This window comes from Trametes versicolor (assembly GCF_000271585.1).
Source record: "Trametes versicolor FP-101664 SS1 unplaced genomic scaffold TRAVEscaffold_1, whole genome shotgun sequence".
Taxonomy (NCBI): domain Eukaryota; kingdom Fungi; phylum Basidiomycota; class Agaricomycetes; order Polyporales; family Polyporaceae; genus Trametes; species Trametes versicolor.
Window position 1 is genome coordinate 4,467,664 of NW_007360321.1, and position 23,996 is coordinate 4,491,659.

General features: G+C 59.2%; 9 protein-coding genes across 9 annotated transcripts; 1 reads left to right on the plus strand and 8 right to left on the minus strand.

Annotated features, from left to right (window-relative positions):
• Positions 1-603: 603 nt before the first annotated feature.
• On the minus strand, positions 604-3,122 carry TRAVEDRAFT_160060 (acyl-CoA N-acyltransferase; the record flags this gene model as incomplete). Its single annotated transcript, XM_008035137.1, has 11 exons — positions 2,849-3,122; positions 2,426-2,789; positions 2,108-2,360; positions 1,958-2,047; positions 1,812-1,887; positions 1,686-1,750; positions 1,533-1,626; positions 1,318-1,432; positions 1,022-1,242; positions 766-953; positions 604-729 (listed from the first exon to the last, which is right to left on the minus strand). Exons 1-11 carry the CDS (start codon positions 2,925-2,927, stop codon positions 604-606), a joined length of 1,671 nt encoding a protein of 556 aa, XP_008033328.1. The 5' UTR covers positions 2,928-3,122.
• Positions 3,123-4,840: 1,718 nt separating this feature from the next.
• Positions 4,841-5,864, minus strand: TRAVEDRAFT_97517 (kinase-like protein; the record flags this gene model as incomplete). The annotated part of the gene is made up of 5 exons (XM_008035138.1): positions 4,841-4,903; positions 4,957-5,079; positions 5,137-5,415; positions 5,466-5,555; positions 5,607-5,864. Coding segments are annotated over 5 exons (813 nt in total), but the record flags the coding sequence as incomplete, so codon positions are not given.
• A 955-nt stretch (positions 5,865-6,819) lies between these two features.
• Positions 6,820-7,984, minus strand: TRAVEDRAFT_160063 (uncharacterized protein). The gene is made up of 4 exons (XM_008035139.1): positions 7,805-7,984; positions 7,497-7,752; positions 7,350-7,438; positions 6,820-7,289 (listed from the first exon to the last, which is right to left on the minus strand). Exons 1-4 carry the CDS (start codon positions 7,943-7,945, stop codon positions 7,017-7,019), a joined length of 759 nt encoding a protein of 252 aa, XP_008033330.1. The 5' UTR covers positions 7,946-7,984; the 3' UTR covers positions 6,820-7,016.
• A 315-nt stretch (positions 7,985-8,299) lies between these two features.
• On the minus strand, positions 8,300-10,921 carry TRAVEDRAFT_160067 (uncharacterized protein; the record flags this gene model as incomplete). Its single annotated transcript, XM_008035140.1, has 9 exons — positions 8,300-8,603; positions 8,661-8,857; positions 8,899-9,325; positions 9,388-9,552; positions 9,604-9,824; positions 9,882-10,279; positions 10,338-10,396; positions 10,456-10,588; positions 10,661-10,921. 9 exons carry the CDS (start codon positions 10,919-10,921, stop codon positions 8,413-8,415), a joined length of 2,052 nt encoding a protein of 683 aa, XP_008033331.1. The 3' UTR covers positions 8,300-8,412.
• Positions 10,922-11,948: 1,027 nt separating this feature from the next.
• Positions 11,949-13,429, minus strand: TRAVEDRAFT_42584 (uncharacterized protein; the record flags this gene model as incomplete). The annotated part of the gene is made up of 6 exons (XM_008034081.1): positions 11,949-12,323; positions 12,379-12,671; positions 12,723-12,861; positions 12,911-13,092; positions 13,151-13,256; positions 13,325-13,429. The coding sequence occupies 6 exons, from the start codon at positions 13,427-13,429 to the stop codon at positions 11,949-11,951; spliced, it is 1,200 nt and encodes a 399-aa protein (XP_008032272.1).
• A 1,002-nt stretch (positions 13,430-14,431) lies between these two features.
• TRAVEDRAFT_112258 (FAD/NAD-P-binding domain-containing protein) lies at positions 14,432-15,878 on the plus strand (the record flags this gene model as incomplete). Its single annotated transcript, XM_008035141.1, has 4 exons — positions 14,432-14,566; positions 14,616-15,017; positions 15,078-15,351; positions 15,406-15,878. 4 exons carry the CDS (start codon positions 14,432-14,434, stop codon positions 15,876-15,878), a joined length of 1,284 nt encoding a protein of 427 aa, XP_008033332.1.
• A 685-nt stretch (positions 15,879-16,563) lies between these two features.
• On the minus strand, positions 16,564-17,602 carry TRAVEDRAFT_109203 (uncharacterized protein; the record flags this gene model as incomplete). Its single annotated transcript, XM_008035142.1, has 3 exons — positions 16,564-16,827; positions 16,881-17,500; positions 17,563-17,602. Coding segments are annotated over 3 exons (924 nt in total), but the record flags the coding sequence as incomplete, so codon positions are not given.
• An 899-nt stretch (positions 17,603-18,501) lies between these two features.
• TRAVEDRAFT_42587 (uncharacterized protein) lies at positions 18,502-18,906 on the minus strand (the record flags this gene model as incomplete). The annotated part of the gene is made up of 2 exons (XM_008034082.1): positions 18,502-18,768; positions 18,850-18,906. The coding sequence occupies 2 exons, from the start codon at positions 18,904-18,906 to the stop codon at positions 18,502-18,504; spliced, it is 324 nt and encodes a 107-aa protein (XP_008032273.1).
• Positions 18,907-20,967: 2,061 nt separating this feature from the next.
• Positions 20,968-22,936, minus strand: TRAVEDRAFT_26090 (uncharacterized protein). The gene is made up of 6 exons (XM_008033719.1): positions 22,794-22,936; positions 22,324-22,713; positions 22,120-22,268; positions 22,018-22,063; positions 21,327-21,955; positions 20,968-21,269 (listed from the first exon to the last, which is right to left on the minus strand). The coding sequence occupies exons 3-6, from the start codon at positions 22,186-22,188 to the stop codon at positions 21,231-21,233; spliced, it is 783 nt and encodes a 260-aa protein (XP_008031910.1). The 5' UTR covers positions 22,189-22,268; positions 22,324-22,713; positions 22,794-22,936; the 3' UTR covers positions 20,968-21,230.
• Between the last annotated feature and the right edge of the window lie 1,060 nt (positions 22,937-23,996).

Sequence of the window (23,996 nt, forward strand, 5' to 3'; positions counted from 1 at the left end):
CCGCCGTACCCGTACTCTGTATCCTATGCTATGCACGCCCCACGATCAGTACGCAAGCCCATGCCGCATGTTTTTTACACGGTCTCTCGATGTCATCTCCGTCCGCAGCACGGAGCTGCTACAGTCCGCTTTCGCAGGATGATAATCTTCTCAGTCGGTTGAATCGATGTACACTATCCACCCTGCTGAGATCCGGTGTAAATTGCACTAGGCGGAATATGTCCACGGCACCAATGCGGCTGCTTGAAACGACGAAAACTGCTTTGCTCGCGGGGCGCCACTACGGCGCAGATCGTCCCGCACTTGCTTTAGCTTCCCGCTATAATTATCGACGGCGACAAGAGGGTTCGCACAATCGCCCCCCGCGCAGGGTCTGAGAACGACAGAAGAGCACCTGAACTCTCCGCGAACAGGCGCAGCGATCTTAATGATCGTTGCCCGACACACTCGGGACGTCGGCCCAGTATCTCAATTACCATCGCACGCCTTCATACAAGCGTACACACACGCCTACAACCCATGACCGTCCCCCTCCTCCCCGAGGGTCCGAACTAAAACAGAATTTGCTCAGGGTGCCGCCTACACTTCCCCGCGGGGTCAGAGTCAGAGCAGAACGTGCGCGAGGTCCATGCACATCCGCTTCACGTCCCGCTGCTTCGCGACGGCCTCGACCATCTCCCGCGTCACCGCAATCACCGCCCTCGCCTCGCTTGCATCTTCCCCGTCCTCCTCGCCGTCGTCCCCATTTGATACTTTAACGGGGACCGGGCTGTCGTCCGCGCGGCGGCGCACGAGCAGGCCGCACTCGTTCAGCGCGAACGCGGCGTCCTCGACGCGCAAGTTTGTTGCGCGTGCAACGTCCGCGAGCGTGCAGCGCACGACGACGTGCGTCGTTGCGCTCCCGTCCGCATGCGCCGTCGTCTCCAGCGCACGCAGTGACGCCCACATTGGGTCTTACAGGGGGGTGGCCGGAACATCAGCATCCGGGAAGATGTACCGGATATATGCATGATAAACGTACCGTTCATGTCATTCGCCTGCGCGGTACGCAGGGCGCGCGCCGCGGCAGGGATCTCCTCGCCGTCCCAGCCCTTTGTGCTCTTCCGCTTCTTCGTGCGCGAAATGGACGAGCCGTCCTCGGTGTCACGGGCGGGCGACTGCACGAAGGCATCTGAGACGTCGCCGACCGGGCCTGTCGTTACGACCTGCGCCGTGTCTGGAGGCAGCACCGACAGCAGCCGTCTGCGTGGAGCGCGGGCACACACGGATTGAGAGTCAGCGGGCACAGATACATCCGAGCGGGGTAGCGAGACGCACCGGAAGAAGCGCACGAGCGTCGAGATCCAGTACGTGAGGTAGCTCCGTAGCCCCAGGTCGGAGAGCGGGCGCTCGGGCGTGCCAACCTTGCCCGCACGCCGGGAGAGCTCGTAGCCTAATCCGCGAAATCGCAAAATCAGCGCGCTGACATGACCACGGTGGCGTCTGCACCCTAACAGCGCGGGCCGCAGAGGAGCAGGTGCGGAATAACTGACTGAATTCGATGAGGAGCATGCCGTAGCCCTTCTTTTGATAAGGCGGAAGCACAACGATGCAGGCTAGGTTGTAGTCATCGTACGACACCTTCTCCTATAGGGCATAGACGATCAGCGGCCGGACTTGGGTCCCTGAGTGCGTCCGCTCCGCACCTTCGAGAAGAACCCTAGGACATGGTCGCGCTGCGAGTCCGCGTCTGTGAGGATGTAGAACAAGACTACGCGATATCGCGAAGCGTCAGCTAGCGCCGCCTGAAGGATGACACAACGGGTGCTTACAGTTGTCGCAGTCGAAAAAGAGGGTCTTTATGTCAATGAAGAGCTTGCCGAACAGGGACAGATTCTGGCAGTACAGCTAGCCGGCGCACATTGCACCTCTATCAATGCCCGATCGATGCGGGAACCTGCGGGGTAAGGGCACGCACCTTCTCCTTCGCCCCATCGACCTCCCAGATGATGTGTGCGCCGCGCTGATAGACTTTACGCCCTGGCGGACTTCGCCGGCCACACTTTTTCTAGACCACCTGGCGGCCGTCAGCGCGGTGGGACGTAATGCTCAGGTTATGCGTACGCACGACGTGCAGTTCCCAAGATACGCCCTCTGCCATGTACTTGAAGCACCGGTCGCAGACCCACAGCGTCGCGTGCTGGCCTGTGTGCCCGTGGCTGCGCCCCAGGCCCCCTGCGAGAAGGTCGGAAGTGCGCCCGTGCGCGCGGATCGAGGCACGCGAAACGCCCGGGATCTTTGCAGCAGAGTGCGGTGTGTGCACGCTCGGCGTGCCGCCGTCGTCCGCCTCAGCCTCGGACAGAGGGTAGGGCGAGAAGTACCTGTCCCCGTTTCAGCATCACCAAAGGGCGCGCAGCGCGCAGTGCGCAGGGGATAGGAGACGCACCACGTCTTGATCTGCCACCGCCCAAATACGACCTTGTCGAAGTTCCTCTTTGCGGTGATCTGCTGGTGGTGCTCTATGTCGTACTCTTCCTCCGTGATCGCGACTGCGCCGTCATGCTCCTCCGGCTTCACCGTCACTGCGCCGGCATCTGACTTGCTGGGCGAGCCATTTCCCCGCGAGCCCTCCCCCGCAAGAGAGCCTCTTTTCCTCTTGCGGCCCGCGCCATTAGTGACCGTGGCCGCCTCGAGGCCGCCTGCCGCAGGACGCACGTCGCGCGCAGCGACCCACTCGTCCAGGCGTTTGTCCGTATTGACGTAATGCACGTAGACGTCTTCTTCGTTGCGCTCGAGGACGTGAGCTTGCTCTGCACGGTCGTGTCGCCTCATGTAGCGTCCATTCCGCAGAACGAGGTGGGCCACTCACGTTCGACGCCGTTCTTGATCACAACGCACACCTCTCTATCTCCCACATGGGCGTCCGCGGGCTGGAACGTCTTGGGCATGAGGCTGCGTGGTACAGCGTGCTTCGCTGCAGGCTCCGTGCAACCTCCGTTCGTCTTGGCAGACGCGATCGAGGACGAGTAGAGCAGGTGTGGGCCTGGATGCTAACAGATGAGGTCCGGCAGCACACGGTGTATCTCCGTCAGGAATTCTCCGCGCAGTGCTCGTGACTGAGAAGCAGTATTGGATGAGCGCGGGTTCGCGTGGTGGTGGTTGTAGGGAAAGGTGCGAATTGGGGACTCGGACGCGTCTCTGGCAGATGTGGCTGGCCATTGGAAAGGTGAGCGTGAAATCAGCTTCCACGGCAGTCCAAATTTTTTAGTATTCGTCTTTATGGCGCCCCGATGATATTCCCTCATACTTGCGGTCCTCATCGTGCTGAAAGCCGACATTGCGCAGGCTGTCGAAATGCTGCCAAACGTCCTGCTCGCCACCGGCGGACCGCTCACGGTCCGCGAAGCCGTTAGCCCTCCTCGAAAGCCTGTAGGCACGCGTTCCCACTTCGAGGACAGTAGCACCTCGCTTTCGCAGGTATCGATAGGCTTGAAACATGCGAAGCCCGATTAACACTCCACATTAGAGTCCAGACATAAGATAAAAGGCCCCAATCAGACACATAGCCGCCTCCTCCCCATGCACGAGCCAGCCGCTAATACAGACCCAACCGCGGAGTCGACGGCGAGACCAACCTCAACGTACTATCCGCGCCCGCAAACGACGCGTCCACCGGCGGCGTCCCATCCCTTGTCAACGAATTATCCCAGCCCAGCCCAATCCCACCCCGGCCGCGGTCAGGCTGCAGCCTCGCAGTCGGGCGCAAGTCCGCCGGCGAGTCGCCCCCGGCCCAGTCGTCCCCGTATATCTCGCGCATGACTTCGTCCATGGGGTCGTCCGCGTCGTCGTCGTCCTCCGCGGCCTGGTCGCGCTGCTCCGGCTCGTTCGTGTCCTTCTGCTTGCGCTTCCCGCCGAACCGCGGGAGCCGCCCGCTGAACATGGCCTGGCACGTCCGCGGGGTGAGGCTCGCCAGGCCCAGGACCGAGCGACGCGCCTCTGCTCGCCGCGTGTAGCCGATACCGTTGCCCATCTGGCGCACACCCTTCGGCAGTTCTTGGACCGGTGCTGGTACCGGCGGCACTGGAGGAGGCGTTTCCGGGCGAGGAGTCCGTCGCCGCAGTTTATTCGTCCAGCTCGGGCCGCCTAGATTTTCGTCGTTGCTTCCGAGAGAGAGCCCCAAGAAAGACCTAGCGTGACGCAAGTGCACAGGAGAAGGTGTAGGTCCCCCAGCGAGATCCTCAACGGCGGCTGCCAGTGACATGCCAGATACCGAGCTTTGCAAGTCAAAGTTGAGACTGGAGTACCGCCTCAGGTTGCCGATCTTAGCAGACGACCCAGAGACTCCAGCAGGTAGCGCTCCAAACTCTCCAGAGGGTGACTCGTGATACTGTTCTTCCACAACGCAGTCGCCAGAGTCTGAGGCTTGAATGTCGACCTTAGGAGAAGATCTTTTACAGTTCTCAGGTGTGATAGTGACGTCACTAGGTCCATGGTCGTTCCGTAGAGCCTGCAGATGTTCGCGGACTGCAGATAGTTCAGAGGACGCAGAGGCTTCAAACGGCGAAGAGGCGTGTTGCCAGTCGAATGCAAAGGACTCAGATGCCTGGGCTAGGGCCAGTGCAGTGGGGCTGTCTTGCATGACCGGGCTCTCCTCTGGATCTGAATCCTGGCCGTCTAGGTCCTGCAGAATAGGATGTTCGTGCCTAGCAAATGGCGCTAGGATACTGTCAGTACAGATGAGCACCTTGTTCGGCCGACCTTACCTTCAATCTGCTTAGTCACAATATCTTCCCAGTTGCTAGAAAGTACGCTTCAGTCACTGATGGTGAAGCAGAGGAGCTGAATTGACTCACATGTCGTGGAAGTATGCGTGCATTCTCGCCCCAGGTCCGTCAATGCGAAGGGCAGGATTTCGCTGAAGACACTGCAAAGAGATTGAGGGGAGGCTACGACTGCCAGACAATGGCGAAAATGTACACGTGCGATGAGTTGATACACATCTTCATCCATACCCAGGCGGTCGTCCGTCAACCTCGCATGCAGAACTTTACTCCGCACGATAGACGGGTGTTCCGTCTCCCTCAGGTTGACGAACGGGTGCTGCAGGTTCAAAAGTTCAAAGTTATTCCATCGGTGAATGGCGACAGGACCACGTACGTTGCCGGTCAAGGTCCAGTAGAGCACCAGTCCGAAGCTCCACCAGTCCACGGCGTAGTCGTGTTCCCAGCCCAGTATCATCTCCGGTGCTTGGTATTCCAGACAGATCAGAGACGGTGCCGCCTGCGGTTGGTTGTGTCTCTCAACGTCATCGTGGAGGAAGACGGAATCGTCGAAGTCGGAAATGAATACATGTCCGTCTTCGCCGACGAGAATGCTCTCCGGGGTCAAAGTGGCATGGACGATCCCTAGCGCATGCAGCCCAGAGATGCCTTCGACCTAAGGAGGACTCATGAGTGCGTAAACAAGGCGCAATGTGTGTTACTTACCAATTCTGCAGCGCATAGGACTGCTTCTTGCGAGGTCAACGGCCCTTGCGTCTCAATGATAGTCCGCAGATTCCTCCCGTCCGTCCGGTCCTGGCACCAAGCGGTCAACAACATGAGACAGACATGCTAAGAGACACTCACAATGACCAAGTACATCGCGCGCTCATCCTCAAAGCTCCAGAACAAGCTTACGACGAATGGCACGCAGCACTCTGTCGATACTCGGAGGATCTTCTGCTCACTCGCGATGCGCGTCGCGAGCCCCGCCGCGTTGTGTCCGGATTTCCTGACCAACTTCACCGTATGCACCTTCCCGGTGTCTGCTTTGCGCGCAATGAGGGACTCTCCGGTTTCCCCGACTTCAAGGGTCCGGATGTACTCAAAGCTTGACGCGTCGATCGCACTCCCGGCTTTAGGCTGTTCAAAAAAGTGAGCCCAGCGGTACCGCCCTCTTGGCGAGTTGTTACTGACTTTGATGGGACTGCGGTGCATGCCCTCAGTTGCCTCGATGATAACGCTGAGCGGTTTACGCTTTTTCTTGACGACCATTACTTCCTAAAGATGGGCCATGCTGTTACTTAGTGGGAATCGCAACGCGGATAATTTGCGTACCTCGACGTCGTCATCGAGCCACCCTGAGTCTACTGCCCGGATATCGCCAACCTGCTGAAAGGGTGGAAGTGCCGTTCAGCGAACATGTCAGTCCTTGCTACAGATATGTACTCACATCTACCTCAAAACTCGGCTCGCGAGGTAAAGGAACGTCTCGCCAACTGGTTCCAGAGCCCGTGCTCGCGTGTGATCTAGAAGCAACCATATGTCCCAAGCTCTTCATTCGCGACAGCGATGGCTGCGCACAGAGTGTCATCGGCATGTGCTCAGGTGTATGAGATGCGAGCACGTACTAGCGTATTGAGGGTCTGCATGGAGGACTCAGTCTCTCCGTACAACGTCCCGCTCGACAAAGGGGGCATCGGTGGTTCGGATCGCGAGTCTTCAAAGACCTGCAATGACGATAGTGAAGTGTCAGCAATCCTCGCTTGAATGTCTGGACCAAGGACGCGACTCGACGTACAGTTTCAAGCGTAGAGGGAACTGGCAAAAGCGGAGCAGACACCCTGGCTGCCATGGTGTCCTGAGAGAATGATGTAAATGTACACGACAATACCCAAAGTCAAGGAAGACGAGCTGGAGAAGACAGAGAAGAAGGAGGTGGTGGTGGTTCTGAACCAACTGCCCGCTTCCAATTACGGATGCTCATCGCTTTCTCAACCGAGATCGACCCTAGATCGAGATCGCACAACTGGCTCGATCACAACCAATCACACCTCTGCAATTCAGACAGGGCCCTGCGGGGAAAGAGAGAGTACGTCTACATTGCGCGATATCTTTCGCTGTATGGTGGCCATCTTTACATACTTCTAATTCTACAAGGGCAGATAGGAATACTTTACAATACGCATCCGAATCCAAGCTACAGTTCCTGGCGAGGTCATAATTTGGCGTTACATCGTCTCTTTGGACGAACGAGGACGGCGAAAGGCCTGTGTCTTAGAACTCGTCGCCTTCTCCCCAACCGCCGCGGTCGCGCATCCCGCCAGTACCGCCGAGTTTGCCCTTGCCTCGGGCCTTCCTCCCGCCGAGTTCCTTGTACATCTCGCGCATCTCGACCTTGTTGGGTTTCGCAGTGGCCTCGGCGTCCTGCTTCCACTTCTCCTCCCGCATCTCGCGAGGAGTTTGCTGGCCGGAGCGAGGGGACTCATAGCCTGAGCGAGAAAGGCTCGGAGGGTCACGGGTAGGTACGCTTCCGAGGAAGACGGTGCGCTGAAGGGGATGGTACCTCTCAGTATCAACTTAGCCACATTGCCGCCCAACTCGACGTACCCAGTTCTGCTTAGACTCGCGCTTCGTCCACTTGCCAGGAGGCAAGCTCTCGTCATGGAAGTTCTCCTTCCGATAATGTTGGAACCAGACTGCGCAGCCCTTGAGTCAACAACCCTGTGCCCTCTCCCGTTGCTGAGTAATGCTCACCATAGTTTAACGTCTGGCTCTTGTTCCACTTCTTTGAGACTCGCGAGCACCGGGAGAGATCACGGATAGAGAGCTGCGAGAAGATGCGCTGGGACACATCCGTGGGTAGTGCTCGCAATGGGTCCCTCGAGACTGTCTTCTGGGCGGTCATGGGCTGGAGAGGGCTCGGACGTGCACCTCTCCGGGTGGGGGACTGCGGGCGGGAGCCAGGACGAGATGTTGGCCTGGACTGCACGGGGGTACCGGGGAGAGATACCTGGGGGGAAGAGTCAACGACCACCAATGACACAGATTATGGCTATACTCACGACGTTGACTAGCTCGTCGTCGTCTTCATCCCGGTCACCGTTAGGGTGCGTGCGCCCGTTGTTTGATTCCGAATGTGCCCCGAGCTGCTTGTCCAGCGACTCCAGGGTTTGCGTGCGCAGAACGCCTTGAAGAAGACTCATGCTGTGTGTGGGGATGATGAAGGAGGAGGGATGGTGGTGGTAGCAATTAAAGGGATGGAACGGTCTCTCGACTTTAGCCAGGCTCCGAGTCCGGGCGTCCGGGCGGAGATTCTGCCCAGATGGCTAAGAGCACGTGCGTGACGTCATTTCCCCGGGACAGCATCCCATATCGGGCAAGTCGGACGGTACTACTACTAGGATCGACAGAGCCTAGACCTCAAGTTCGTCTGTACTGGGCCTTCGTATTTCATGGGGCACGCCTCACCATCCTGCGCCGCTGATTTCTCAACAGACAACTTCTTCAAGCACTCGTAGGCAATCGTATTTTTCGAAGATGATGCTCTCAGGCTTGGTACATGCTATGGGTAACTATACATTGGGTTGCAACACGGCGACGATGGCCACACCACGCCACGCTCGCTGGACGTGAACAGACGGAGTGAACGGCAGACTCGGACTACAACATATCAAGTGAACCCGTTGATGTCCTGGCGCTCCCGCTCGACCCAAACACTGGGGGGAGCCTGCTTAGCAGCCCCGCGCCCTGCGCCGATCTTTCCTTGAGTGGCGGGACCCAGCTCAAGCTTCTTCACGAACCCCAATCTGGTCCAAAACTGAACCATGTCCGTGCTCCCGGGGAAGAACGAAGCCGACGTCTCTGCGGCCCAGAAGTTAGCATGCGTGTTCTCAGATGGCCGTATGAGACCTGGCTCACCCTCAGGGGTGTCGCGCAAACCCCGCGCCCAACCCTTGCGTCGCGGCGCATTCGTAGCGATCAACGCCATATCGTCTATGCCAGGCACGGCCGGGTTCATGAAGTCCTCCAAGCTGACGCCATGCGCCACGCCGTCCGGCCCAAGGGATTCGGTCCCGGGCAAGACGAAGACATCGTCCGGCCGCGCGGAAGGCCACCTGTTCCAAGCGAGCAGATGTCAGCAACGGCAGCGCCCTACTGGTCAAATCGCGTGACTTGCCAATGGGTATTGCACAAGTCGAAGTCGCTCTGCCAAGGCAAACTCAGCCCGCGCGACAGGAAGCCGGGCAGCGCCTTGGTGTGGTCGATGCGGAACGGTGGGTGCAGGCTCTTGAGGTCGCTGCTAAAGTCGTACACCTCTGCGAGTTTCGCGATCCAGTACACCTCGATACCGGGGTAGAGGGGGTCGCCGATTGTCTGCTCGAGCATTGCACGCGTCAGGAGAACCGGCTGCTCAGCCTTGTCGTACTCCTCGATGAACTTCTTGGTCCCGTATGGCGTCCCGGTGACGAACTTCCCATCCTTCCAGTCCTTGAAGCGGTTATACTGCACCTCAGTCAGCGCAGAGAAGCGCTGAATAGGTTCGCCAACGATGTCGTTCGTTGTCCCTGGCTCAACCGCGTCGCCTACACGACCGGTGCACCATATCAGGGCACGTACGCGTACACCGACGAATGCGCGGGCTCACCATTATCACCCGAGAGACGAGGCATGAGAATGACGTGCGCCTGGTCCTGGTTACGGAAGTTCGGCTCGCGCAGCCTCCCAAAGATGTGTTGGCGCTGTGCCGGATCTCCATTCGGGGTCGAGAGGTCGCTCTCCTTGGGGAGGAAGTCGCCGTACCCCCGAGGCCCTGGTGAACGGTGAGCACCAACACACACCACCTCTAACGCAGTAGACTTACCGTGTCCTTGGAAGGCCTTCGCGTTCACCCAAGCAAGTCGGTAGGTGCCCGCGAGTACCGGCCAGATGTCCTTGTAGAAGTCTGTGCCGCTATGCTCGACGTAGGACATCTCGTCTTTGTAGAAGTTCTCCATGATGTCGTAGAGCGTTACAGGGGAGTCGATGCCCCACGCGAATTTCGGCGGAGCGCTCAGGACAGTCGCCTTGTGCGGCCGCGGGATTCTAGGGCAGCGTGCTTAGCACTAGTTCGAGAGCGAAAAACAAAGCCGAGACACGCACTCGCGCGCCAGGTTGGGTCTCTTCGCATGCCCCACCTGGACATCAACCCAGCCGTCGCAGACGGAGTCGATCCAGTCAAGGCTGTCGAACTCGGATATGATCTCGGGCTGCACGAGCTTCGTGGTCGCACCAGGACCCTGGATCGAGCGCGCGACACCGCTGCCACCGATGAAGACCAGCCGGCCGGCGGGGTCGGTGCGCAACTCGCCCAGCGTGACGTCGACAGCGTCGGACGCATTGGGCAAGGAGCCCTGAAATTTGCCCTTGAGCTGGACGGGAGTCACCTCTCCCTGCGCATTGATGCTACGAGCGATCTTCTGACAGCCGGGATCCACGATCAGCTTCTTGCGGCCCTCGAGAGACTGGTCGAAGGGATCGCCCGACAACTCCCCTCCCTTCTGCAAGACAATGTGTGAGTATCTCACAGGTTGCACTCGAGATGTTCAGTCTACGTACGGCAGGCTCTGAGTCTACATCTGGGTTACGCAGATTAGTGTTACGTGGACGGAGGCGTCCTAAAAGCAGCCGTGCCATCAGAATGGTGTGAAAGACTAGGATGTTCCGCCAAACGTACCGCTAAAGCAGTAGAAGGCGGCCTTCTTGTTCGCAACGTGGACGGACCAGTTGAGCGTATAGCCACCGTTGTTGTTGATCTCACCGAGCACATTGCCGGCCTTGTCATATGCGTAAACACGGAACCTCACCGCCTAGAGAGAACAGTAGAGTAGGCGTGAGTGACACCTCTGTGCAGGTGACGATGCAACTTCGCCGGTACATACCTGGCGTTTAATCTTGCCACTGCCGTCCCTGAAGGACCATTCGCGGACGCCAAAGACATGAGGGACGTCCGTGATGCCAGGGACCTCAGGGCCGTAGAAGAACTCGATCTTGCTCTTGGGGTCGGGCTCGCCTGTGTCAGTCGCACCAGAGTTGCCCACACGGGCGATACCTATGGGCGGGAAAATCTCGACGCGAGCGATCTTTGCTGGATCGACTCTGTACCCTTGCGGGGGTGTCGGAAACTTCAGAGTATCTGCCATGGACGGGGGGTGGTCTATCGGACGGAGGGGATTGCGGGGGTTGGGTGATGGGGTCGTTCGACCAGTTTAAGAGGCGCATCTCTGCAACTTGGGATGGACGCCCGGACCACCCCTCGGATTATCGCGCAAAAAACGAGGTCGCTCACATGCACAGTCACAGGCCCGTTTGAAGAGCGTGCATGTCTCCTCTTCTTGCCGATGACAGCGAGCGGCGAACGCTTGAGCAGCACGTTCGAGGGTCCTCCGGGGGTTCCGGTGGTTCCATCATGCATCTGGCATGCCAATATCCACCGGGAAAAGAAGCATACGGATATGAGGACTCGCCGTATACGCATGCGAGCATTGTTCGATCTGGAAGAAACGTCAGAACGACACGTCTTGGACTTCAGTGTACAAGCAAGTCACGCCATGCGGAGCAGTCGAGATCGAGCGAGCCACTACTGCCACGGTTGATATTAGGTTGAGCAGAAAATTCGCTTAGAAAATGGATTACACGTACTGCAGGAGATTCCCCGTAAGAGAAGCGACAAATGACACTCCCAGCTCTGAAGTTGAGTATGGAAGTCTTCTCGTCAGGACGCGACTCCCACCACTGCCATATGACATGCGAGTGGAATTACGTGGATACGCGATATCGATTGGACAAGGCCGGCAGTAATTGAACGTTGAAGGGAGAGCAATGGGGTCGAACTTGCAATTGGCGGCAACTACTGCCACTGGTCACTCTGCAGGCCCGCCGCGGTGCAGATAATCATCATTTCGTGAGAAGCGCCCATCTATAGGCAGCCAAACACACGTCAATACCCAACCAGTTTCGTCACTGTTCCGTCGCAAGTTCTCGGTAACCAGTTACCCGATGATTCTTGAACCAAACACGCTGGCAATCTCACGACAAATCATATGTTTCAGCGTACAACGACGGAATGACAAACACTATCACTGTACAACCCTATACCAGCCTACACACGACTACCACGGCCGCGGCCTCGACAAATTCATGGGGTGACTATCGGCGACGAGTGGGGAACTAGACCGCCCTGAAGTTGTTCAGGCAGAACGCGATCCTCCCGATGGCGGCAGCGCTATCCTTCAAGGTAGAGTCTTTAGGATCAATCGCCTTCTGCGCCGCGTCAATCTCCTTCTTGAGCGCCTCGAACAACTGTCTCGGTGGCAGCGGCAGCCCGTCTTCCTGGGGGTAGAACTCGAAGCACGGCGCTGCGAACTTGTTGCCAATGCGCTGTTGCACCAGGACGTGGGCGGTAGGGGAAAGGACCTCAACCATCAGCTGGTGGATGTTGCGGAGGAGCTGCTTGCGCCCAGCGCCGTCTGCCACGGAGCCCTCCCAACAGCGATCGATGGTCTGCAGCAGGAAGCAGTACGACGCGTCCACGGCGCGCGAAAGCTGCAGCATCCACTGAGGTGAGTGTCCGCTCTGCATCCCATGAAAGTGGACTCACATGATAGGCGACTTTGTTCTTGCTCTCGTACGCGGCCGTGCTCGGCTCGTCGACGTAGTCCACGCATCGCCATTGCTTGTGCTGCTGATAGAGGTCGACGAAGATGGTGTAGTGCGACTCTGGGATACCGATGCTACCTTCGCCCTGGTCGACGATCGTGGTGAGCGCCTCGAGCGCGGTGACCTTGTCGTAGACGACGGTCATCTTGCTATCGAAGAACTCGGAGCCCCGCAGCTGGTTCGCTCTGCTGCCGGAGAACAGATCCGGGTCTTTAGCAGAGAGTTCTTGGATGCCTTTTGCAAAAGTCAGTCCGTGCCTGCGCTGAGCGTCGCACATAGACTCACCCGCTTCGACGTTGTTGTAGAACTGCCCGATACTGCGGTACTCAGGTATGAATGACTTTGGTTCGATGGCCATAGCCATGGCCGTGAACATGAGCGGCTCGGGCGGCGGGACTGGCGGCGGCATATACGGAGCTTCGATCTGACCCTCCGTCAGCGCTTGGCTCGGACAAACGAGACATCGCGCTCACCTTCAAAAAGCATTCCAGGTTCTCCTTGTTGGCCGGCTGGAGCTTCATCGGTATCTTGTCGAACAAGATCTCCGACGGGTACGTCGGCATGAAGCACTTGTCGTAGAGCGCCTGTTTGCCGTCGAGCGAGCACAGCATGTTGCCCGCAAGTGCAAGGTGCAACATCTCCTGCTCGGCGATCGCTGTGAAACGCTCGCCTTTCAGGACAAACATCGAATAGCGCTATCAGGGGGTACGTACAAAGGATGTGTGCGCGGGCCTTCGAGCCCACACCGCCGTTGTCACGGTGGATGCTGTACAGGGCACAGAAGTAGATGGGCAAAGTACCAAGCTCGACGGCCATCGCCTGCAATCCCGCGCGTAGAGATGGAGTGAGCACGCATGTAGCTCGCGCTGAACCTCAAAGGTACGCACCGTTTTGACGTGGTCAACGAGGTCCTGCTTCGTCCATTTGCCCCCTTGCGGGGCGCTCTTGACAGGCTCGAAGGGTATGAGGGCGGGAGGCTCGGGCTTAGGCATGGTGTACGACGACGATACGTTCTCTCAGAGTTCCACAGGTGCGACTCGAGACTTGAGCGTTCACGCTGACACCTACGAAGGACCATATACGCATTTGCCCTCAGTGACGCCCAGACATCCGAGCCATCAGGGGAGGAACGCGAACCTCTCTAATCAGGTGAGCACCGTCGTCTTCGAGTGCCCCCGCCAACTGTTGTTTACTCCGAGGGTCCTTCGCGGCGGAAATCAGTCGAGCAGCGGAGAGCATACTTCGACATCTTCCATGCTTTGCGTGGAATCACATCCACCTCGTGCCTGTCCCTTCAAGTTGTACCCCAGCTCGAGGCATCATGTGAGTTTTCTCCAGGAACACACACCGAATTCATTATCTGTACTTCAGTGCCTATATACGACAGCGAGTCTTTCGCGCTGTCACGGTCTACGGGTATGCACGTAAATGAACGGCTACACGTGTGCCTTCACGAACCGAAGCCGTACAGTACACGCTCCAATGGATCCGGCGATATGTGATTCCCGGACCTGAGGCCTGCACACCGGGTAAGTCTGGGTTCCTCCACCACAACATCGAAGCTGTCTACGCACGGAACCTCTACCGGGCCGTCGGTCAACAAAGGCATCGTGTTGTCCAGTTCATGAACGCCGTCGCCGCATCACGAGTAGTAGATGCACGACCCTCGGTGTCTAGGCGTCACCTGGCCGGGCTCACGTTCGTGCAGGCGGTTTGAGTTCCAGTGTGCACAGGAACACTCTTCCCTGTAGGTGTCGATCTGCGTCGATCTCTACACAAGTGTACGTGTTAGCGGCGTACTCTCAAGTCGTCCAATCGCAGAGCAAGGATTAGCTAGCGAGTCAACCGAACGTTGGGGGTTGCAGGACTCGCCAGTTCGTCTGTGCAGCATACCCAAAGCAAACCTCCCCCAGCGGCCCCACTCCATGGCAGCCTCAAGGCTGCACTTTGACGGTGCGTAGCTAGTTTTCATATCTATCCGTAGGTTGTCACTCATGACTTGGCCCCTAGTTATCATCCTAGGTGGAGGGCCCGCAGGATGTGCGACCGCCCTCTCAATCGCACGCCACGATACTTCCAACCAACTCCGTGTACTCGTGATCGACGATGCCGATCCCGACGCGTTCAAGGTGCGCTCTCTGTGCATCCAGCCCAAGTCTCGTTCACCTTCACCCCCAGGTCGGGGAGTCTCTGCCCGCCGCGGCCAAGCGCACACTTTCCCTGCTCGACCCATCCCTACTCTCGCGCATCACAGAGGACACGAAACTCGGCCTACACCTTCCCTGCACAGGCAACGCATCCGCGTGGGCGAGCGAGCGTCTCCACGAAACGTACTCCCTCATGAACCCTTACGGGGAGGGGTGGCATCTCGACCGTGCGCGGTTCGACGAGACGCTCCGTGAGGCGTGTCAGGACGGTGTACGAAAGGGCAAGTTCGTGGCGATCCGGCGAATGGACGGACCCGAGGCGTCGTATGGCTGGGAGGTAGACGTGGAGATGCGGGAGTCAGGCGAGCTGGATACTTTTTGTACGGGGTGGGTCGTGGACGCGACAGGCCGGAGGGCATCTGTCGCACGCAAGGTCAGTGAGACACACCATCGCATTATCCATAGGTCAGAGCGCTCACCTCTTGAATCCCAGCTCGGCGCAACCCAGCGAAAGACCCACGACCTCCTCGCCTTCTACATCGTCTTCAGCACCCCCGATAGCGACGCCTCGCAGCCCGACCGCGACGACCGGACGCTCATCGAAGCCGCACCCTCCGGATGGTGGTACACCGCACGCCTCCCTCACAACAAACGGCTCGTCACATACACCACCACCCCCTCCGACCCCACCGCGCGCGTCGCGCGCACCACCACCGGCTTCACCGACATGCTCGCCTCCCAGACGCAGCACATCGCGCGCGCCCTCGGTCTCGGGCCGGATCCCGATACCGATACCGCCGACTTGGAGCACTGTGCAGCAGCACCGGTGTACGAGGCGTGCGGCGCAGAGACGCGGTTTACGCGGTGCACCGCGGCCGGGTCGTCCGTGCTAGAGCCCTACGCCGTCTGGGAGCCCCCTACGCACCCCTTGAACCCTAGCGCGCGAGGCCGCGGCTGGTGCGCAGTCGGCGACGCCGCGCTCGCCTTCGACCCGCTCTCCTCGCAGGGCATCATCACCTCCCTAAACTCGGGCCTCTCCCTCGGCGCCCTCCTCGCGCGCCACCTCTGCCCTCTTCCTCTTCCTCCCTCCGAGAACGCCGACACAGCGTCCGGGGAGGCGGTGGTCGAAGGCATCACGGCTGCGTACGAGGGCGTGCGGGAAAAGTACGGGGCAGGGCGCGCGCATTACTATGGCATCGTGCGACGGTTTGATGCCGGGGACGCGTCCGAGTCCGAGTCGGCCGAGGGCGCAGATGCAGAAGCAGGGTTTTGGAGAGCGCAGCGGGGCGGATAACGCGCTCGGTCGATGGGCGGAGTGTATGGTCGGTTTCTTTTGGGCTCGTAGACTCTGGTAACTCTAAGCTCGTGTACACACATCTGTCGCCGACCACTTGCATGCAGATCTACGGTTTTTCCAATCATCCGGGCCGACCTCGCACCCCTCATCGGCACCGCTTTCAAGGCACCTAGTATAACGGAAAAAGTGCTCATCCGTGCCCGAGAATAGCACTCCTCTATTTTCAGCCTCTCGTTAGCTATTTACAGACGCGGATACCCCGCCAGGAAAGGCCCTTGCCCACCATATCACAAACAGACGCAGGAAGCATCCCATGTTCCCGGGACACGAACCACCTCGCCGCTGCACCACACCGAGAATCAGGTAAGCCGTCGCACGCACACGCACACAACACATTGGTCCCGGAACCCAAAACCGTCTATTGCGCAAGGGGAAGACGGCCGCGGTCGATCCGCACAGCGTCGCGCCGACTAAGCATAAGCTACATCCAGACACAGAAAGCAAAAGAGCGAAAGATACAACAGCGGGCAACGAGTGACAACCGCAAACCGAGACCCTCAGTCTCGCGCCACATCGAGCGACGCGAGAGCAGCCAACCACCGACCCAAGAAGCTACCCCTGCCGCGCGAACAAATTAGGTGGTTTTAAAGCGCGACGGGGAGCAGAGCAGGGCGCGCAGCGCTCAGAGCGCACGGCGGCCGTTGCGGAAGCCCCCGCGGCCGAACCCGTTCGAGGGCTTGTTCGCGGACGGGGGCGCGGCTGCCTGGTTGTTGCCCTTGCCACCGAAGCCGCCCTGGTTTCCGGGCGTCTTGCCGGTGTTCGAGCCCTTGATCGCGCCGACGGTCGCGGTGGACTTGGCGGCGGCGGCGGTCGTCGAGGCGGCGGGGGGAGCTGCTGCCGCGCTGGACGCGGGGGGAGCCGCGGCGCCGGCGTCCGAGACGGTGAACTAAGGGCGGCCAGTTAGTGGATGATAGAGTGGAGGGAGGAGGGAAGACTCACGTAGACCATGTCGTCGAGGGAGCCGTGCTGTGCGATGGCCACGAGCGCGGGCTGGTGGTTCGCGGCCGAGTTGATGGACGCGAGACGGTAGGTACCAGCGGGGAGACCACCAGCGACAACAGTGGACAGGACGCCGTTCGCCGCGGGGTCGTTGAGGCCCTTGAAGAACACGAAGCCGTTCAGGGGGTCCGTGGGGGTGGTCTGGTCGAGCGAGGTGAGCTTGTCGACGACGACGTGCGAGTGGCCCTGGATGTCGCCCGCGCTGTTCACGACCTGCGGCGCCGAGAAGTAGTTCTCGTTCGCGTTCACGAAGTGCCCGGTCTCGAGGTGGCTGATCGCCATCTGGATCGTGAAGTTCTGGTTCGCGGGGATGGTCGCGCCGTTCTTGGGGAAGACGAACTTGGACGAGGGCATGTTCGCCGTGGACGCAATCACACCCATCGGTGCCGGGTTGCAGGAGCCAGTCTTGATCTGCAGGCCGTTCGTGATCGGCAGGTTGGGCACGGTCGCGCAGAAGTTGATGAAGTTGTTCGACGACGTGAGCGAGGGCACCTGGCCGGCAGTCGGTTGGTCCTGTCCATCGTTCTCAAAGCCGGTGGCGATGACGGACTGCACAAGCGCTGAAGTGTGGAGTAACAAAGATGAGCATGATGCGCTAGCGAGCTTGATGAAAGGCGCGTACTCAGGGACTTCTGGGGATCACCGCCCGTCGTGGAAGAACCGGACGAAACAGCGGTAGGAGGGGCGGCGCGTTCGGCCTGTCGATCTTAAGTTAATGACCGCAGCTCGGGTGTGGGAAAGAGGAAATTTACCAGAGGTGAAGCCTGCACAGCGGCGGGGACGAGAGCAAGGAGAGCGGCGAAAGCGGTGGAGAACTTCATGACTGGAGTGAATGTGGAAAGTCGACGTGAAGCAAGCTTCGAAAGGCGAAAAGACCGGGGAGGGTGGGGAAGTTTAAACTGGAAGGCATGTCAGTGGATGCCCCGAATGTTGCTCGGAGAGCGAGGTGCTTACAGTAACCGGGACCAGGCAGCACGGCTGCAAAAGATGGAAGGAGGGAAGAGAGGAGAGGGGGATGATGAGCCATGGCGAAGATTGGGGGTATATAAGCGGCGGGATGACAGGGAAGGCGCGGGCATTGTGCTGTGTCGAGGGTGCATCTGACAGAGTGCCGTACGTCCAGGAGGGGCACGTACAGACTGTCGCCAGGGGAACTCCTACTCGACGCTATAATTGGGGCACTCAGCCGAGCGTTGGCAGATCGCGGAGGGCCAATTCTGAGCGTCGTCCGAACCTTGCCTGCTTCGCCTTGGGAATTACCTCGAGCGCTGGGCGCCTGCTATAGATACCGACTCTATCGTCGCCGAGCTAGCCGCAATTGCTGATTGGCCGGAGACCCTAGGACGCCCGTCAAGCTGCCATACGTCATGCCCATCAGCACTCCCTGTCCAATTATGCGGCCTCAGTTAGACACTTTAGACACAGTGCAGACCACCTTTGCCTGCTCCGTCGCACACACAACGCCGCGAGCGTGTCCACTACCTTCTGCTCTCCTCCCCGAAATACTTGCCGTTCGGCCAGAGTCGCGGCAAGCGTGCGCCCCGCCTACCTTCGCAGTGTCTCAATACACTCGCGGACGGGCAAGGAACCACTCGTGGATGGTGAGCGGTTGGCGGCTATTCCGGTCGGGACAGGTCCCGGACTTGCCGTTGACGCCTGTCGCCTGTCGCAGAGCGTGGCCGTGCAGCAGGACAGGGCTCTTCGCTTTCAACCTGGGTGGCAGCGATGCAGGCGATACAGGATCCTCGACGCTCGACCTTGACGGATCCAGGTCCGAGATCAAGTCAAAGTGCGTCGGAGGCAGCTCGTCCGATGTCCATGGGCAACGCTGTGAAATCAATCTGCGGGCAGACAGCAGACGTTAGCATCAACATGCTGATACGGGCGGTTTATTTTCGTATCAACGCACCAGGACTGTGTTACCGAACTCCGAAGGAAGACGGCCGAAGCGTGATGCTAACGGCATGCGTAGCAGTTCCGCAAGTGCAGAAGACTCCCTGTAAATGTCCCTCGGGGACGCGTACATATAAGCAGGGAAACTAAAAAAACGATGAGTTTGTGCTATGCATTCTGCGGGCACTACACCGTGACCTGCGCGAGGTGATGCCCACAACCCCTTAACAGGCTCGAGGACTCGGAGCTGTCGCTGCACGTCCCCGGGTCACGCGACAGCCTTCAGACTGACCACTGCCACAAGTCGTTCCTCTAGATCGGAGCCCTCGAAAAGCTATCCATAGGACTCCCATGCCGCGAGCTTGAACCTAACCACTGGACAGACGCGCGCACCCCAGTGCCAACGCCAATGCGTAGAGATGTCCGTACGGCTCTGCGGAGCATGGGCAGATCCTGCCGGCCCGCTGCCCAGGTGGAGCACAGTTCGAGCCCCAGCTGAATCTTTGTCTGCATCGCCACCACCGCATCGTCCACACACGCGCCGTATGCTTCCAAGACCGTCTCTTGCGCCTCCCGCGGCGCGCCCCGGAAGGCGGGGGATACGGGTGTAGCCACGCAATGGTCGAGGGCCCTCGTAGACTCTCAGGGGAAGAACAGGGGCGATGCGGGCAACAGAATGGTGCGGCTGCCTGTATGCGCTGCCAGCGCGTTCGGTGGTCGTTCTCTGTCGGTCAGGATGCCACCAGAGAGTTGCATCCTTGCAAGGAGACAGGTACTCGTCGCGGATGGCCGCACTGGATTGAGTTCCCGGTTGCCTTTCAAATATGTATCGAGGAACGTTAACCATCCTTTGGAAGTATCCGTCAGCAGACCTGACTCATCATCCTGAGAGGTTTATTAGAGACGTACCGCACTGCGAGAGACTCTACCGCGTGAAGGCGCCTTTGGTTGATTCTCGATATAGACAGTATTCTCGAACGAATATACGTCGTCGGTGTGGTAGGGAAAATGTGAGTGTTCGTTGGGGAGCTCGTTCGACGCGAGTAGGTTCGAGTGAGGTCCCCTCGACGAAGGGAGGTACGGGCTCGAGCTGTACCTAGAGACGTTTAGCAATATTATACCGTGACGTTCTCGTGCTACTCACGCGATGCGGGGGAAAGTCTTCTGCGAGAAACGCGAGTCGCACTTGCGAGAGCGAACTTGAACGATGGGAGTCGATGATCGAAGAAGACAGGAGATATGTTGCGGTCGATGCGGTCGATGAGGCGATAATACGAAGACAGTCGGACACACACAGTTTGTGGTTTAAACGAGGGGAGGAAAACCAGGATCCATTCGGAGGCGGGATCTCGCCTCTAAGTACCAAAACGCGGCCCCACAACCGTTCTCTCGGTCGATCGAGGCCCTCGCGCCGCTTCGCCATAAGTTATAATCACGTACATATGAGGCCGTATGAGGCAGGAGGCAATATCTTCGATGCGACGGGACCAGCTTTCTGTCACCCGCGCGGCGCGTCGATCTCGAAGTTTACTCGGCGCGGAGTCGTTCCGCCCGACAGGAAGAGAGCGAGAGGGTCCGGAGAAGCGAAGAAGCACATAGCGAGATGGAAACAACGCGAGTCATAGAAGTAGTCCGTAGCTGGATGCGCGTCGAAACTGTCATGCTACCACCGATCCCGCGACGCGTCGCGCGATACAGGCGCTTCTCGGGCGCTCGTGATCGCGTCCACGTCACAAAATTTGGAGTTCTAGATGAGGTGGCGACGGTCGCCGTCTTTAAGCTCTCAGACCGATCGAGTGATAGATCTTGGAGCGAGAGGATGGTGACGGAAGTACTTGTTGAACCCAACAACCTACAGGCGCCTAGGTAGCCGTCCTACGATGTTTGTAAGTACAGCCACCGATGGCCTTGGCAGGGTATATAAGCCGAACAGACCTTCCGTGCCCCTTCCTCTATTTGTACCTCGCTTCTATTCAAGGACCAAGAACACATCACCAAGAAGGGATCTTCCCCGCTATATCAGACAGACGAACTTGAAGGAAGCAGCCTTGTTCCTGGGACCCCGAGTGAAGCCCACACCCACCGCTCGGAAGACGTCGCACGCGCGCACACACACAACACACCATCCTGATCCCAAAACCCAAAACCGTCTATTGCATAGACGACCGCGGTCGATCCGCACAGCGTCGCGCCGACTAAGCACAATCTACAAGTCTACCTCCAGACATTATGACAAAGAGCGAATGATACAACAATGGGCAATGAATGACAGCCATGAATGAAAGCAGCCCCAGCCCCGCGCCACATCGAGCGACGCGAGAACCGACGACCGGAAAGAAAGACACCACCGACCCGCGGACCCGAGCCCGCCCGGTCTACCTCAGTTGCGCGAGGCGATTAGTGGCCGCCGACGGAGCCGTTGTCGGTGACGGTGAACTGCAAGCGGCGCGTGAGTACATAGTAGAGTGAGTGGACGCAAGGATGGATGCTCACGTAGACCATGTCGTCGAGCGAACCGTGCTGCGCGACAGCAACGAGCACCGGCTGGTGGTTCGCGGCCGAGTTGATGGACGCGAGGCGGTAGGTGCCGGACGGGAGGCCGCCGGTGACGTCGGTGCTGAGGACGCCGCCCTGCGCGTTGCCCTGCGCCTTGTCGTTGAGGCCCTTGAAGAAGATGAAGCCCAGCGGGTCCGTCACGGTGGTCTGGCCGAGCGAGGACAGCCTCTCGATGACGACGTGCGAGTGGCCCTGGATGTCGCCCGCGCCGTTCACGACCTGCGGCGCCGAGAAGTAGTTCTCGTTCGCGTTCACGAAGTGGCCCGTCTCGAGGTGGTTGATCTGCATCCGGATCGTGAACGTCTTGTTCGCCGCGATCGTGCCGCCGTTCGTGGGGAAGATGAACTTGGACGTGGGCATGTTCGCCGTGGACGCGATGATGCCCATGGGGGCGGGGTTGCAGGAACCAGTCTTGATCTGGAGGCCGTTGGTGATCGGCAGGTTGGGGACGGTCGCGCAGAAGTTGATGAAGTTGTTCGACGACGTGAGCGAGGGCACCTGGCCGGCAGTCGGCTGGTCCTGGCCGTTGTTCTCGAAGCCAGTGGCGATGACCGACTGCACGAGCGCTAGAGTGCGGAACGAAAGGGTAAGCGTGTTGTGTCGGGTGAGAGTAACCGGGACCGCGTACTGAGGGACGTCTGGGCATTACCGCCCGCCGTGGCAGCGCGTGCGGCCTGTCGATCGTATCAGTGATCGCAGCCCGTATGACTGTGGGAAAAGCCAAACTCACCAGAGGCGTGGCCTGCACGGCGGCGGGGACGAGAGCGAGGAGAGCGGCGAAAACGGTGGAGAACTGCATGACTGGAGTGGATGTAGAGAGTCGACGTGAAGCAAGCTTCGGAAAGTGCGAATAGACCGGGGCGGGTTGAGAAGTTTAAACTGAACAGATAATTAGTGCGTGTCTCCAATGCTGCTCTGAATCTGAGGTGCTTACAGTAACCGAGACCGGGCAGCTCTGCTGCGAAGGATGGAAGGATGAGAGGATGGAGGGATGCTGAGCTGGGTCGAGGACGGACGCTTTATATACGGGGCGGAACGATAGCGAGGACGCGGCATTGTGCTGTGTCGAGGATGCATCTGACAGAGTGCCGAACGTCCAGGAGGGGCATGTACAGACTGTCGTCAAGGGAACATCGTGCTCGAGGCCCAAATTGAACGGGAGTGCCGGGCGCCGCGGAAGGCCAATTCTGAGCGAGGCACAAGCCTCGCCTCCTTCGCCTTGGGAAGTACTTCCAGCGCTATGCGCGTGCTAAAGACACCGACCGCGTGGTGGCCGGGCTGGCCGCGATCGTTCATTGGCTGATGCCCTAGGACGCCAGTCGGGCTGCAATACGTCATGCCCATCAGCACAACATCCTCTCCCGCGTCCAATAACGCAGGCTCATTTAGACGCAGAACACACACCCTTTGCCTGCACCGCGCACATGAACGCCGCGAGCGTGTCCACCTCCTTGACCTCCTGCTCTCGGAAGTGCCTCTCGGCGATCGCGGCAAGCACACCGTCCACCTCCGCAATGTCTCCGTATACCGGCGGAGGGGCAGGGAACCGCTCATCCTCCACGAGACGCGAGCTACGCCGTCTGTTTGCCCCTGGATCGCGGCGCGGCCGATTGGCGGCTGTTCCGGTCGGAACCGGTCCCGGACTTGCCGTTGACGCCTGTCGTAGAGAGTGGCCGTGTAGCGGAACATGGCTCTTCGCTTTCAACAGAGAAGACGGCGGTCCAGGATCCTCGACGCTCAACGGTGACGGGTCCAAATCCGGAATTAAGTCAAAGTGCGCGAGGTACCGATGCAGCGCGTCCGTGGGCAACGCTGCGAAATCAATCTGCGGCGGATAAGAAACGTTAGCATCAACGTGTTGATACGAGCAGCTTATTTTCGTTCCAACGCAGGACGTGGTCCCAGGACTGTATCAGCGTAGGAAGGCGGAGGCATGATGCTAACGGCACGCGTAGTGCCGGAAGTCCAGAAGCCTCTCTGGAAGGTCCTTCGGGGACGCGTACCAAGGCGACCGAAACTCCACATGAAATCTTCCCCCGTGCGCGGCGGCCGTCATGTTGGAAGATGCTTAAGTGCCGCAGCCTGTACAACAGCCGTTGCACAGTTGACATAGCCCTACCCCAGCCCGCGCGGGTGGATCTTCGCGCGAGTCAGGCCACATCGCAGGACCGAATGGTTCGAACTTCTTTGAAGTTCGGGGTCTTCGCGATGCGGACGAGGCCCACGTGACTCCGACGCTTTGTCCTCGTCGCGGCAGCGACAGGACAAAGCACGATGCTCTGTGCCATATAGATAGCCTCGCGAGCGAGAGCAGAGACGCCGTCGTCTCATGCTCCGCTCGCAGGTACGTGCCACTTGCGCTACAGCGCGTCCGAGTTGTCGTCTCATGCTCCGCTCGCAGCCGCCCGGGCGACTTCATCGCGCCGGCGCCGTTTTCTTTGTCTACGACGACCCGCACCTCGGGCCACTGCAGGTGTCGTTCCAATGACTGCCAATTCGCCCTTTACACGCTTCATAGGCGGACAGCGCCAGCGGTCTCGCCACTTCGGCACCAGCCCCACCTGCCCACAAACNTATCCTTCCAATCAAGCGACCTCTCCGCGAGTA